Source organism: Vicia villosa, linkage group LG2 (genome assembly GCF_029867415.1).
Source record: "Vicia villosa cultivar HV-30 ecotype Madison, WI linkage group LG2, Vvil1.0, whole genome shotgun sequence".
Lineage (NCBI taxonomy): Eukaryota > Viridiplantae > Streptophyta > Magnoliopsida > Fabales > Fabaceae > Vicia > Vicia villosa.
The window spans coordinates 65,840,697-65,854,552 of record NC_081181.1 but is presented as its reverse complement, the minus strand read 5'-3'; the positions used below and the strand labels follow the sequence as shown (position 1 = coordinate 65,854,552).

Here is a 13,856-nt window from a genome sequence, read left to right as displayed (position 1 = left end):
TTTTAATGTTTTCTTTATATGAAATTTTATTTTATATGAATCTCATAAGATAACTATTATTAATATTGCTCATATTTATAAATTTTATCAATGTAATTTCCCAATTAATTAAAATTATATGTTAAAGTAATTGTTTCTAATATATAAATTCAAAATGATAATACTTAAGAAGATTTTAATTTAACAAATTTTTATGATATATAATTTGATATGTTTTGAATTATTTTATGACAAAAATATACCACAAGGTATAATTCTTTTGAATAACTTATGAACAAAAATTTTAAACATATAATTCTTTTGAATAACTTATGAACAAAAATTTTAAACATGGAAAATAATTTTAAACTCTTCAAACATCATATAATATATCCATGGTTAAATTAATTTATTCGATTACTAATAAATTTTATAAAAATGAAATATATTAAAAAACAATTTTCTGAAGAATTTAATGTGTAATGTTTTTGAGTGACGGGTCATATAGAAATCCTTTTAAATATTTACAAAGAAAGATATGTTACATTTTTTTTGAAACTTTTAAAATATCACCTAAAAATAAAATAAATAGTATTATAAGACGAGAATTGGTTCTAGTGACAAACTTATGTTATATGATCTAAAATGAGACTCTTTATAATATTTATTCATTAACACATTACTTTAGTCAAAACAATAGTTTAGTTTATCTTAAATATTTATACATATTGAATTTGTTACTTTTGATTATGATTATCACTTCTATAAATTACATTTTTTTCTTATTTATCAATTATTATGTAATATGTTATTCTCTATTTTTCAGATTGTAGACTGTTATTGTAGACTCATTGGATTGGAGTGACTCTCTTTACTTATTAATATATATTTTATTCGTATTATAAAAAAATGCATAATTAATATTAAAATTTTCAAAATATAATATATATATATATATATATATATATATATATATATATATATATATATATATATATATATATATATATATATATATATATATATATATGGTTTGGCGGTAATGTACTGGATGTTGTAAATTTGGATGGTTGAAAATTTTGTAACATGGAGAATTTTCACATTTTATATAATGTCATATGAGCCTTAACAATATTGATGCAACTTAATTATTGAATTACAAACACTGAAGACAAAAATAAATCATTTTAAGTAATGATTATGAAACACAAAAAAGACTAAAATTATGAAATAGCAATTATGAAACACAATAAAGACTAAAATTATGAAATAACAAATATTTATTTGACTTTGACACACAAAATTGTTGCAAGGCTCGAAGATTTATAGAAGTAAAGTATGCACCACAAGCATGAGCACCTACAAAATAAAAACAAACATGTGAATATTAATATTTTTTATAAAAAAATAAAACTGAATTATATAGATAAAAATAAAATAAATACATAAATACCATTGTTAATTGCAATGTTACTCTTAACATTTAGTTTTTTCACAATTATCAACACATTTTAATCTTTCTTCAACTTCACCAACTCTGGCACACTCAAAGTCACACTTAACTTCACATATAGGAGAGACGCATTCAGCATGTAATGCGACAAATAGTATCATCAAAATCATCACAATCCATCTTTTCAATGATGTGAGTTCCATTACTTTTCAATGTAATTATCTTTTCTTGTGCTCAAAGAATAATTTTCAATTTTTTTCACAACCCACGATGTAAATTTCTTGTCGTAGACCTTTATTTATAATTAATGTTTCTTAAAAGTATCTATATTTTCATCAATAAACTTTAATAACATTTTAAAGAAAATATTCGTTTTAAATATACCTTAACCATTTTGTAAGTTAAATGGGAAGCTAAATATTTGTTATAATGAGCAATTTTGATTGATTGATTTTTTTTTCCAGAAACATGTAATTATATATATATATATATATATATATATATATATATATATATATATATATATATATATATATATATATATATATATATATATATATATATATATATATATATGTATATATATATATATATATATATATATATATATATATATATATATATATATATATATATATATATATGGTGTGTATCCGGTGAGAATTGATATTTTTCGTGTGAAACGAGAACTATTATTATTAACCGTCAGATTCATTTAATGTATAAGATTTCAAAATTTTATATAGAGAACATCATACTCAATCATTTTCTAATACACTTATTATTCAAAAATTATATATAAAGAGATTCTTACCAAAAATAAATTTATTGTGATTATTATTCATTAAGGATATTATCATAAAATATATTTCACTTTATTTTTTTTTATTTAAAATAAAAATTATCTAAACTAAAAGAAAAATTTTTAAATAAAACCTTTTTTTAAAAAGATAAACTTATATATATTTTTTAAATTATCTGAATTTATATATATATATATATATATATATATATATATATTATTGTATTTTTTTAAATAAAAATTTTGAAAAATAATATTAGATTTAAAATAATCATAAATTTAAGTCATTTACTCACCTTCCTAATATTAATTTTTTTATATAAAATTATTTTATATAGTTTAAAAAAATCAATCTTAAAATATTAAATTATGATTAAAAGAGTGATGTTTTTATAAAAGAATATATAACTTACTTTTATTTTAGAAACATCACTCTTTAAATATTAATTTTACTTTTTTTAAAACATCACTCTTTGATCAAAAAGACGCATCTCCATGGGAAGCTCTCGCGGTAGGGGAAGACCGCCGAAAAAGGTGACTCAATCGACGGGATCGAAGCATGGAGGTGACGCATTTACGCCGGCAACAACCACGCCAGTGAGTACAGCTACACTGGAGGAGAATGTGACGGCGATTGCAGAGGCGATTCTTGATAAGAAAGTGACGGGAAGTGATGGAAAGGGAACGAGCGAAGCAGTTTCTAAGGTGGAAGAACCTGTGAAGGCGAAGGTTATCGGTGAATCCAGCAAGCTTTGGGTTGATGTTATCAGTGGTAATCGGCAAACAACAAATGGGAAACAACTTCAGTATGTAGCCCCAAAGATTAACGACGGTATCATTGAAGTTGAAATTGAAGAAAAAGATGTGGAATCAGAAATTAGGTTTTGGGAGAACTCGCTCATCATGTATGTGATTGGAACCAATGTGAGCATGAATGCGATGAAGAACTACATGAGTCGGGTATGGAATTTTGTTGCGCTTCCTGATATGTACTACAATGATGAAGGTTACTTCATTCTCAAATTTAAGAATGGGGATGCAAGAGATGAAGTTATGATGAAAGGACCATACACCTTCCAGAACAAACCTATGATTCTATTGGAATGGAGGCCTGATTTTACTATGGCGAAGGATATGCTCAAATCGATTCCCATTTGGATCAAACTGCCCAATCTCCCTTTGCCTATGTGGGGAGCACCAAGTCTGGGGAAGATTGGTAGTGCTGTGGGTATACCCTTGTTTACAGATGAGTGTACAGCAGAGAAACTTAGGGTGAGCTATGCTAGGTTACTGGTGGAGGTGGATGTCACACAGAAGTTATGTGAAGAAATTACTATCAGAGACCATGAAGGGAAGATAAGGAAACAGCAGGTGGAATATGAATGGCGACCGCAATATTGTGAGAGATGCCAAAAAATAGGCCATGTGTGCTCTAATGAGAAGAAACCTACTACAAAGATATGGCAACAAAAAACAAAAAAGAATGATGAGGTGATAGAAAAAAATATACCTGTGAATGTTGAAAAGGAAGATGAAATGGAGAATGAAGACAAGGAGGAGCAGGACCAAGAAAATCAGGGCAAAGGCACTTGGACAGAGGTCAAGAGGAAGAAAGATGATGAGAAGAAGCACATAGGTGGAATTGCAGGTACTAGCTTGTTGTGCTCTAATATTTTTGAGTCTTCAGGAGTTTTGAATGACCCTAAAGACACACCCTTGGGGGTGACATGATTGTATCCTGGAATGTTCGGGGGCTGAATAAAGGGACCAGAAATAGAGAGATTAGCTCCCGTCTCTCTAAACTGAGGCCCGATATTGCTATTTTAGTAGAAACAAGAGTTAAGCAGGATAAAGCAGTACACATTAGGAAGATGATGGGAGGTAGTTGGAATTACCTAGATAACTACAAGAAGCATGCTAATGGCAGAGTGTGGATTATGTGGGACAAGTGTAAGGTGGACATCAAAGGTATCTGTGACTCGGATCAGATGATACACTGTGGGGTTTTTGATATAACTAGTAATTTCCAGCATTGGCTTACAGCCATCTATGCAGATAACAAGTTGGAGAGGAGGAGGATTCTTTGGAAGGATATTGAAAAGATACACAGCACTCAACAAGGTCCTTGGTGCCTTATAGGGGATTATAACAATGTTTTAACCACTGATGACAGGATTGGGGGCAAGGAGATACATGAAGGTGAGTATAGTGATTTGGCTACTATGATGACCAACTGTGGGCTGGCTGAACTGGATAAAATTGGAGACAGGTATACTTGGTGCAATAAACATGTTAATGGTACTATATATTCTTGCATTGACAGGGCTATTGCCAATAATGACTGGTTCCAGCAGAGATTAAAGTGGGAACTCCATGTCTTGGAACCTAGTATTTCTGACCATGCTTTGCTATGCCTCAGGAATAATGAGCATACTCAAAGAACTAAGAGCATGTTTAAGTTTCTTAATAAGGTGACTGAAGTGCATGATTACAGGGAGCAAGTTGAGAGGAACTGGAATAGAGGAGGCAGAGGTACCTCTCAAGGCAACCTGTGGGATAAACTAAAGAGGCTGCAACCTACTATCAAGAGGCTAAGTAAGCCTTTCAAAGGAATCAGTATGCAGATTGATAAAGCCAGGAAGGATCTGGAGGATACTCAAAAGCATATTGTGAATGATAGAGGAAATAAAGAGCTGACTAAGGAAGAGAAGCAAAAAACTGAGAGTCTTCTGGAGCTGCTTGCTATTGATGAGCAAATTATGAGACAGAGGGCTAAGGTTAGTTGGATAAGACTTGGAGATGGGAACAATGCTTACTTCCATGCTACTTTAAAGAGTAAACAAAGCAATATGAGGATTCATAGCTTGCATGCTGAGGATGGGAGAGTTATCACTGACCACAATGATATAACTGAGGAAGTTATCCATTTCTATAGGAAGTTGATGGGTACTGCTCATAATAACCTGGAGGCTGTGGACATTCAGGTCCTGAGAAAGGGTAAACAGCTTTCTAATAGCTGCAGACTTGACCTGATTAAAGAGATTACTGAAGCTGAAATTGTAGCAGCTCTAAAGAGTATTGGTGATCTCAAGGCACCAGGGGTTGATGGCTATAACTCTAAGTTCTTTAAGGCTTCTTGGGGCACTGTGAAAGGAGATGTTACTCAGGTTGTTAGAGACTTCTTTGAGAGAGGGGAGATGGATAGTAAGTGGAATCAAACCCTCATTACATTGATTCCAAAGACTGCTGCAGCAAAGACCATAAAGGAGTATAGACCCATTGCTTGTTGCACAACTGTGTACAAGATTATAGCTAAAATTATGGCTAGGAGACTGAGTGCTGTGTTGCCCAAGATTATTAGTAGGAACCAGGCAGGGTTTGTTCCAGGGCAAGATATTCATGATCACATTTTGCTGGCATATGAGTTAGTGAAGGGTTATGGTAGGAAAGGAGGTATGCCTAGGTGTATGCTTCAAATGGATGTTCAAAAAGCCTATGATTCTGTTGATTGGGGAGCTCTGAAAACTATAATGGCAGAGATGGGGTTTCCTAGAAGGTTCATCAATTGGGCTATGATGGCAGTCACCACTGTGAGTTATCAGTTCAATATAAATGGGACCCTTTCTAGAAGGATGCAAGCTAGGAAGGGCTTAAGACAGGGAGACCCTATCTCTCCCCTGCTATTTGTTGTTGTTATGGAATATTTACATAGGTTGCTTGATGAGCTTAAATATTCTGATACTTTCAGATTCCATAGCAAATGCAAAAGAATAGGGCTGATAGACATGAGCTTTGCAGATGATCTATTGTTGTTTACCAAGGGAGATGAAAATTTTGTGCAAAGCCTTATTGAGAAGTTCCATCAATTTTCTAAATCAACTGGGCTAGTTGTCAATCCTGCTAAGTGCAAGTTGTTTTGCAGTGGCATGGACAATACTCAAGGCAAGAGATTGGAAGAGATCACTGGTTTTTGTACTGGAAAACTCCCTGTTCAGTACCTTGGAATCCCTTTGGAAAGCAAGAGATTATCTAGCAGGCAGTGTGCTCAATTGGCTGAGAAGATAGGTAGGAAAATTAGGCATTGGTCTGCTCATATGTTGAGCTATGTTGGAAGGATTCAGCTGATTAAGAGTGTCCTTTTTAGCACAACAAACTACTGGCTCCAGTGTGTTCCTATTCCAAAAGGTGTCATTCATAGGGTTGAGAGCATGTGCAGGAATTTTTTGTGGTCAGGCAAAGGTGAGTACTCCAGGAGAGCCCCTATAGCTTGGAGCAAAATTTGTGAACCTAAGAATCTTGGTGGGCTGAATATCATTGACTTGAGTAGATGGAATAAAGCTTGCATGAGTAAACTCCTTTGGGATCTTTGCAGAGAAAGGGATAGCTTGTGGATTAGACGGGTCCATACATACTACATAAAGGGTGCCAATGTGATGGAGGTCCAGATTAAGTCAAGCTGTTCTTGGATGTTGAGAGCAATTCTGCATCAAAGGGATGATGTTAGCCATATGGATGAATGGAATAAGATGCTGACTGAGAGCAAGTTCTGCAAGAGGATCATCTACAAAAAGCTTCTCACCAATAACCAGGAAGTGCCTTGGAAAAGACTGTTTTTTGACAATGCTGCTAGACCAAGGGCAATTTTCACTTTGTGGTTGGTTTGTCATGGTCGTATTGCCACAAAAACTAGGCTTATGAAGTATGGGATCCTTGATAATAATAGCTGTGTGATGTGCACTGGTACTGAGGATTTGAACCATCTGTTTTTTCTGTGTGGTAGGACCAAGAGCATTTGGCAAGAGGTTTTGGCTTGGCTGCAGGAAGATCATGTTACAGGTTGATGGGATTATGAGCTAAAGTGGATGATGAGCAAGTGTAATCAAAAGGGGTGGAAACCGATCCTTCTCAAAACTGCTTTGGCTGAAACTGTTCATGCTTGCTGGCTGTATAGGAATAGTGTGGTGTTTAAGGATGATGATAAAGATAGTGATAGGCATAGGAGAATTGCTAAAGAGATTATAGATAGAATAGTGCAAAGGATTTGGAATAAACCAAAGCTTAGAGGAAGGATAGTTTCTTTCCTTCTATGAGTTGGAGAGGGTATAGATAGTTTTGAGCTGGACCCTCTGGGTCGCATTGTACATAACTGTTTTTGGAATTATATATATAATTTCTTATTCTTCCAAAAAAAAAAACATCACTCTTTAAATCATATTAATTGAATAAACTATTTTAACATTGTATCTCGTATTCTATAGAATCATATTTCTTCACAATTTATGTTGATAAATAACTTTTTCTAAACTTACTATTAAAATTAAATAAAACTCATAATATATTAATAACAATTTAATTACTGCAATAAATTGTTATTAAAATAGCAAGAATTTTATTTGGTTTTAAAATTAAGTCTAAAATAATTTATTTATGAAAAGAAGTTCTAAAAAAATATGATTCTATAAAATACGAGATAAAATGTTAAAATAGTTTTTTGTATTAAATTAAGTTTTAAGATTGATTTTTTTTCAAAACTATATAACATAAATTTATTCAAAAACAGTTTTAATTTTTGAATCGTGAGTCACTAGTTAGGTATTTTTAACCTTTAATTTAATATATATAAAAATTAATGGTTAGAAATGATTAATTAGTGACTCACGATTCTTACTTAAAATAGTTTTATTTTATTTCATGTAGTAAATAATTTTGATTTTATCAAATTACAGTTTATTTTTTTCTCGTAAAATTAATTAGATCTCTCTTAATTTTTTTTTTGAAAAAAGAAATAAATATATATATATATATATATTATATTCCAAAAATGTCTTAAGTACAAAACGACCCGAGGGTCCAATTTTATAATGAAAACAAACTAATTAAATCATTAGGTGAGCAATGTGCTCTCTATATGTAATAGAATTATTTATGGATTGTTGGTAAAAAAATATTTAACAATCTATTCTAATTAATATCCCAGCAAAAAAATATTTAACAATCTATTATAATTAATATCCCAGCTCCTTCAAATGATGTTAGATTAAAAGAAATATGGGAGTATTATTCACATTTACAATTTTGTTATTTAATATTATGAATTAATAAAAATTATATTTTGATGTAAATAATATTATTTAAAAAGATAGTAATTTATGAATATTTAAAAAATATTATTTTATATATAACCAAATTATATATTTATAAAATTTGTTTATTTTTTATCATATCGTTATTAAATGTTGGTTTGTCTTTTAATGTTTTCTTTATATGCAATTTTATTTTATATGAATCTCATAAGACAACTATTATGAATATTTGCTCATATTTATAAATTTTATCAATGTAATTTCCCAATTAATTAAAATTATATGTTAAAGTAAGTGTTTCTAATATATAAATTCAAAATGATAATACTTAAGAAGATTTTAATTTAACAAATTTTTATGATATATAATTTGATATATTTTGAATTATTTTATGACAAAAATATACCACAAGGTATAATTCTTTTTAATAACTTATGAACAAATATTTTAAACATATAATTCTTTTGAATAACTTATGAACACAAATTTTAAACATGGAAAATAATTTTAAACTCTTCAAACATCATATAATATATCAATGGTTAAATTAATTTATTCGATTACTAATAAATTTTATAAAAATGAAATATATTAAAAAACAATATGCTGAAGAATTTAATGTGTAATGTTTTTGAGTGACGGGTCATATAGAAATCCGTTTAAATATTTACAAAGAAAGATATGTTACATTTATTGAAACTTTTAAAATATCACCTAAAAATAAAATAAATAGTATTATAAGATGAGAATTGGTTCTAGTGACAAACTTATGTTATATGATCTAAAATGAGACTCTTTATAATATTTATTCATTAACACATTACTTTAGTCAAAACAATAGTTTAATTTATCTTAAATATTTTTTAAATTGATTTAACAACATCAAGCGGTGTTTATACATATTGAATTTGTTACTTTTGATTATGATTATCACTTCTATAAATTACATTTTTTTTAATTATCAATTATTATGTAATATGTTATTCTCTGTTTTTCAGATTGTAGACTGTTATTGTAGACTCATTGGAGTGACTCTCTTTACTTATTAATATATATTTTATTCGTATTATAAAAAAATGCATAATTAATATTAAAATTTTCAAAATATAATATAATATATATATATATATATATATATATATATATATATATATATATATATATATATATATATATATATATATATATATATATATATATATATATATATATATATATATATGGTTTGGAGGTAATGTACTGGATGTTGTAAATTTGGATGGTTGAAAATTTTGTAACATGGAGAATTTTCACATTTTATATAATGTCATATGAGCATTAACAATATTGATGCAACTTAATTATTGAATTACAAACACTGAAGACAAAAATAAATCATTTTAAGTAATGATTATGAAACACAAAAAAGACTAAAATTATGAAATAGCAATTATGAAACACAACAAAGACTAAAATTATGAAATAAAAAATATTTATTTGACTTTGACACACAAAATTGTTGCAAGGCTCGAAGATTAATAGAAGTAAAGTATGCACCACAAGCACGAGCACCTACAAAATAAAAACAAACATGTGAATATTTATATTTTTTATAAAAAAATAAAACTGAATTATATAGATAAAAATAAAACAAATACATAAATACCATTGTTAATTGCAATGTAACTCTTAACATTTAGTTTTTTCACAATTATCAACACATTTTACTCTTTCTTCAACTTCACCAACTCTGGCACACTCAAAGTCACATTTCGCTTCACATATAGGAGAGACGCATTCAGCATGTAATGCGACAAATAGTATCATCAAAATCATCACAATCCATCTTTTCAATGATGTGAGTTCCATTACTTTTCAATGTAATTATCTTTTCTTGTGCTCAAAGAATAATTTTCAATTTTTTTTCACAACCCACGATTTAAATTTCTTGTCGTAGACCTTTATTTATAGTTAATATTTCTTAAAAGTATTTTCATCAATAAACTTTAATAACATTTTAAAGAAAATATTCGTTTTAAATATACCTTAACCATTTTGTAAGTTAAATGGGAAGATAAATATTTGTTATAATGAGCAATTTTGATTGATTGATTTTTTTTGTATAGTTATGATTTTTTTCCAAAAACATGTAATTATATATATATATATATATATATATATATATATATATATATATATATATATATATATATATATATTTGGAGTGTATCCGGTCAGAATTGATATTTTTCGTGTGAAACGAGAACTATTATTATTAACCGTCAGATTTATTTAATGTATAAGATTTAAAAATTTTATATAGAGAACATCATACTCAATCATTTTCTAATACACTTATTATTCAAAAATTATATATAAAGAGAATCTTACAAAAAATAAATTTATTGTGATTATTATTCATTAAGGATATTATCATAAAATATATTTTACTTTATTTTTTTTTATTTAAAATAAAAATTATCTAAACTAAAAGAAAATGTAACACCCTATTTATTTAAGCATGTCTATTTATCACCAAGAATTATTAGAAAGGAGTTAGTAGATTAGTTGGAAAGGAAAGGAGTTGGTTAAAAACCAACTAAAGGGCAAACTAGTAGATTATGCTTAGTTGGATGGGATATTGGTAATTCTATCCATAATGATAATGAACTTAAGGCTTGTTTGGTAAAACGACCATGAAATAAATAAATAAATTAATATATATATATATATATATATATATATATATATATATATATATAAATATATATATATTATATTCCAAAAATGTCTTAAGTACAAAACGACCCGAGGGTCCAATTTTATAATGAAAACAAATAATTAAATCATTAGGTGAGCAATGTGCTCTCTATATGTAATAGAAATATTTATGGATTGTTGGTAAAAAAATATTTAACAATCTATTCTAATTAATATCCCAGCTCCTTCAAATGATGTTAGATTAAAAGAAATACGGGAGTATTATTCACATTTACAATTTTTTTATTTAATATTATGAATTAATAAAAATTATATTTTGATGTAAATAATATTATTTAAAAAGATACTAATTGATGAATATTTAAAAAATATTATTTTATATATAACCAAATTATATATTTATAAAATTTGTTTGTTTTTTATCATATCGTTATTAAATGTTGGTTTTTCTTTTAATGTTTTCTTTATATGCAATTTTATTTTATATGAATCTCATAAGACAACTATTATGAATATTGCTCATATTTATAAATTTTATCAATGTAATTTCCCAATTAATTAAAATTATATGTTAAAGTAAGTGTTTCTAATATATAAATTCAAAATGATAATACTTAAGAAGATTTTAATTTAACAAATTTTTATGATATATAATTTGATATATTTGAATTATTTTATGACAAAAATATACCACAAGGTATAATTCTTTTGAATAACTTATGAACAAAAATTTTAAACATATAATTCTTTTGAATAACTTATGAACAAAAATTTTAAACATGGAAAATAATTTTAAACTCTTCAAACATCATATAATATATCAATGGTTAAATTAATTTATTCGATTACTAATAAATTTTATAAAAATGAAATATATTAAAAAACAATATGCTGAAGAATTTAATGTGTAATGTTTTTGAGTGACGGGTCATATAGAAATCCGTTTAAATATTTACAAAGAAAGATATGTTACATTTATTGAAACTTTTAAAATATCACCTAAAAATAAAATAAATAGTATTATAAGATGAGAATTGGTTCTAGTGACAAACTTATGTTATATGATCTAAAATGAGACTCTTTATAATATTTATTCATTAACACATTACTTTAGTCAAAACAATAGTTTAATTTATCTTAAATATTTTTTAAATTGATTTAACAACATCAAGCGGTGTTTATACATATTGAATTTGTTACTTTTGATTATGATTATCACTTCTATAAATTACATTTTTTTTTAATTATCAATTATTATGTAATATGTTATTCTCTGTTTTTCAGATTGTAGACTGTTATTGTAGACTCATTGGAGTGACTCTCTTTACTTATTAATATATATTTTATTCGTATTATAAAAAAAATGCATAATTATTATTAAAATTTTCAAAATATAATATATATATATATATATATATATATATATATATATATATATATATATATATATATATATATATATATATATATATATATATGGTTTGGAGGTAATGTACTGGATGTTGTAAATTTGGATGGTTGAAAATTTTGTAACATGGAGAATTTTCACATTTTATATAATGTCATATGAGCCTTAACAATATTGATGCAACTTAATTATTGAATTACAAACACTGGAGACAAAAATAAATCATTTTAAGTAATGATTATGAAACACAAAAAAGACTAAAATTATGAAATAGCAATTATGAAACACAACAAAGACTAAAATTATGAAATAACAAATATTTATTTGACTTTGACACACAAAATTGTTGCAAGGCTCGAAGATTTATAGAAGTAAAGTATGCACCACAAGCATGAGCACCTACAAAATAAAAACAAACATGTGAATATTTATATTTTTTATAAAAAAATAAAACTGAATTATATAGATAAAAAATAAACAAATACATAAATACCATTGTTAATTGCAATGTTACTCTTAACATTTAGTTTTTTCACAATTATCAACACATTTTACTCTTTCTTCAACTTCACCAACTCTGGCACACTCAAAGTCACACTTCGCTTCACATATAGGAGAGACGCATTCAGCATGTAATGCGACAAATAGTATCATCAAAATCATCACAATCCATCTTTTCAATGATGTGAGTTCCATTACTTTTCAATGTAATTATCTTTTCTTGTGCTCAAAGAATAATTTTCAATTTTTTTTCACAACCCACGATTTAAATTTCTTGTCGTAGACCTTTATTTATAGTTAATATTTCTTAAAAGTATTTTCATCAATATACTTTAATAACATTTTAAAGAAAATATTCGTTTTAAATATACCTTAACCATTTTGTAAGTTAAATGGGAAGATAAATATTTGTTATAATGAGCAATTTTGATTGATTGATTTTTTTTGTATAGTTATGATTTTTTTCCAAAAACATGTATATATATATATATATATATATATATATATATATATATATATATTTAGAGTGTATCCGGTGAGAATTGATATTTTTCGTGTGAAACGAGAACTATTATTATTAACCGTCAGATTTATTTAATGTATAAGATTTAAAAATTTTATATAGAGAACATCATACTCAATCATTTTCTAATACACTTATTATTCAAAAATTATATATAAAGAGAATCTTACAAAAAATAAATTTATTGTGATTATTATTCATTAAGGATATTATCATAAAATATATTTTACTTTATTTTTTTTATTTAAAATAAAAATTATCTAAACTAAAAGAAAATGTAACACCCTATTTATTTAAGCATGTCTATTTATCACCAAGAATTATTAGAAAGGAGTTAGTAGATTAGTTGGAAAGGAAAGGAGTTGGTTAAAAACCAACTAAAGGGCAAACTAGTAGATTATGCTTAG

At 26.9% G+C, this 13,856-nt stretch overlaps 1 protein-coding gene across 1 annotated transcript; it reads left to right on the top strand.

Annotated features, from left to right (window-relative positions):
- Positions 1 to 2,729: 2,729 nt before the first annotated feature.
- On the top strand, positions 2,730 to 5,550 carry LOC131649265 (uncharacterized). The gene is made up of 3 exons (XM_058919032.1): positions 2,730 to 3,882; positions 3,999 to 5,438; positions 5,540 to 5,550. Exons 1-3 carry the CDS (start codon positions 2,730 to 2,732, stop codon positions 5,548 to 5,550), a joined length of 2,604 nt encoding a protein of 867 aa, XP_058775015.1.
- The last annotated feature ends 8,306 nt before the right edge of the window (positions 5,551 to 13,856 follow it).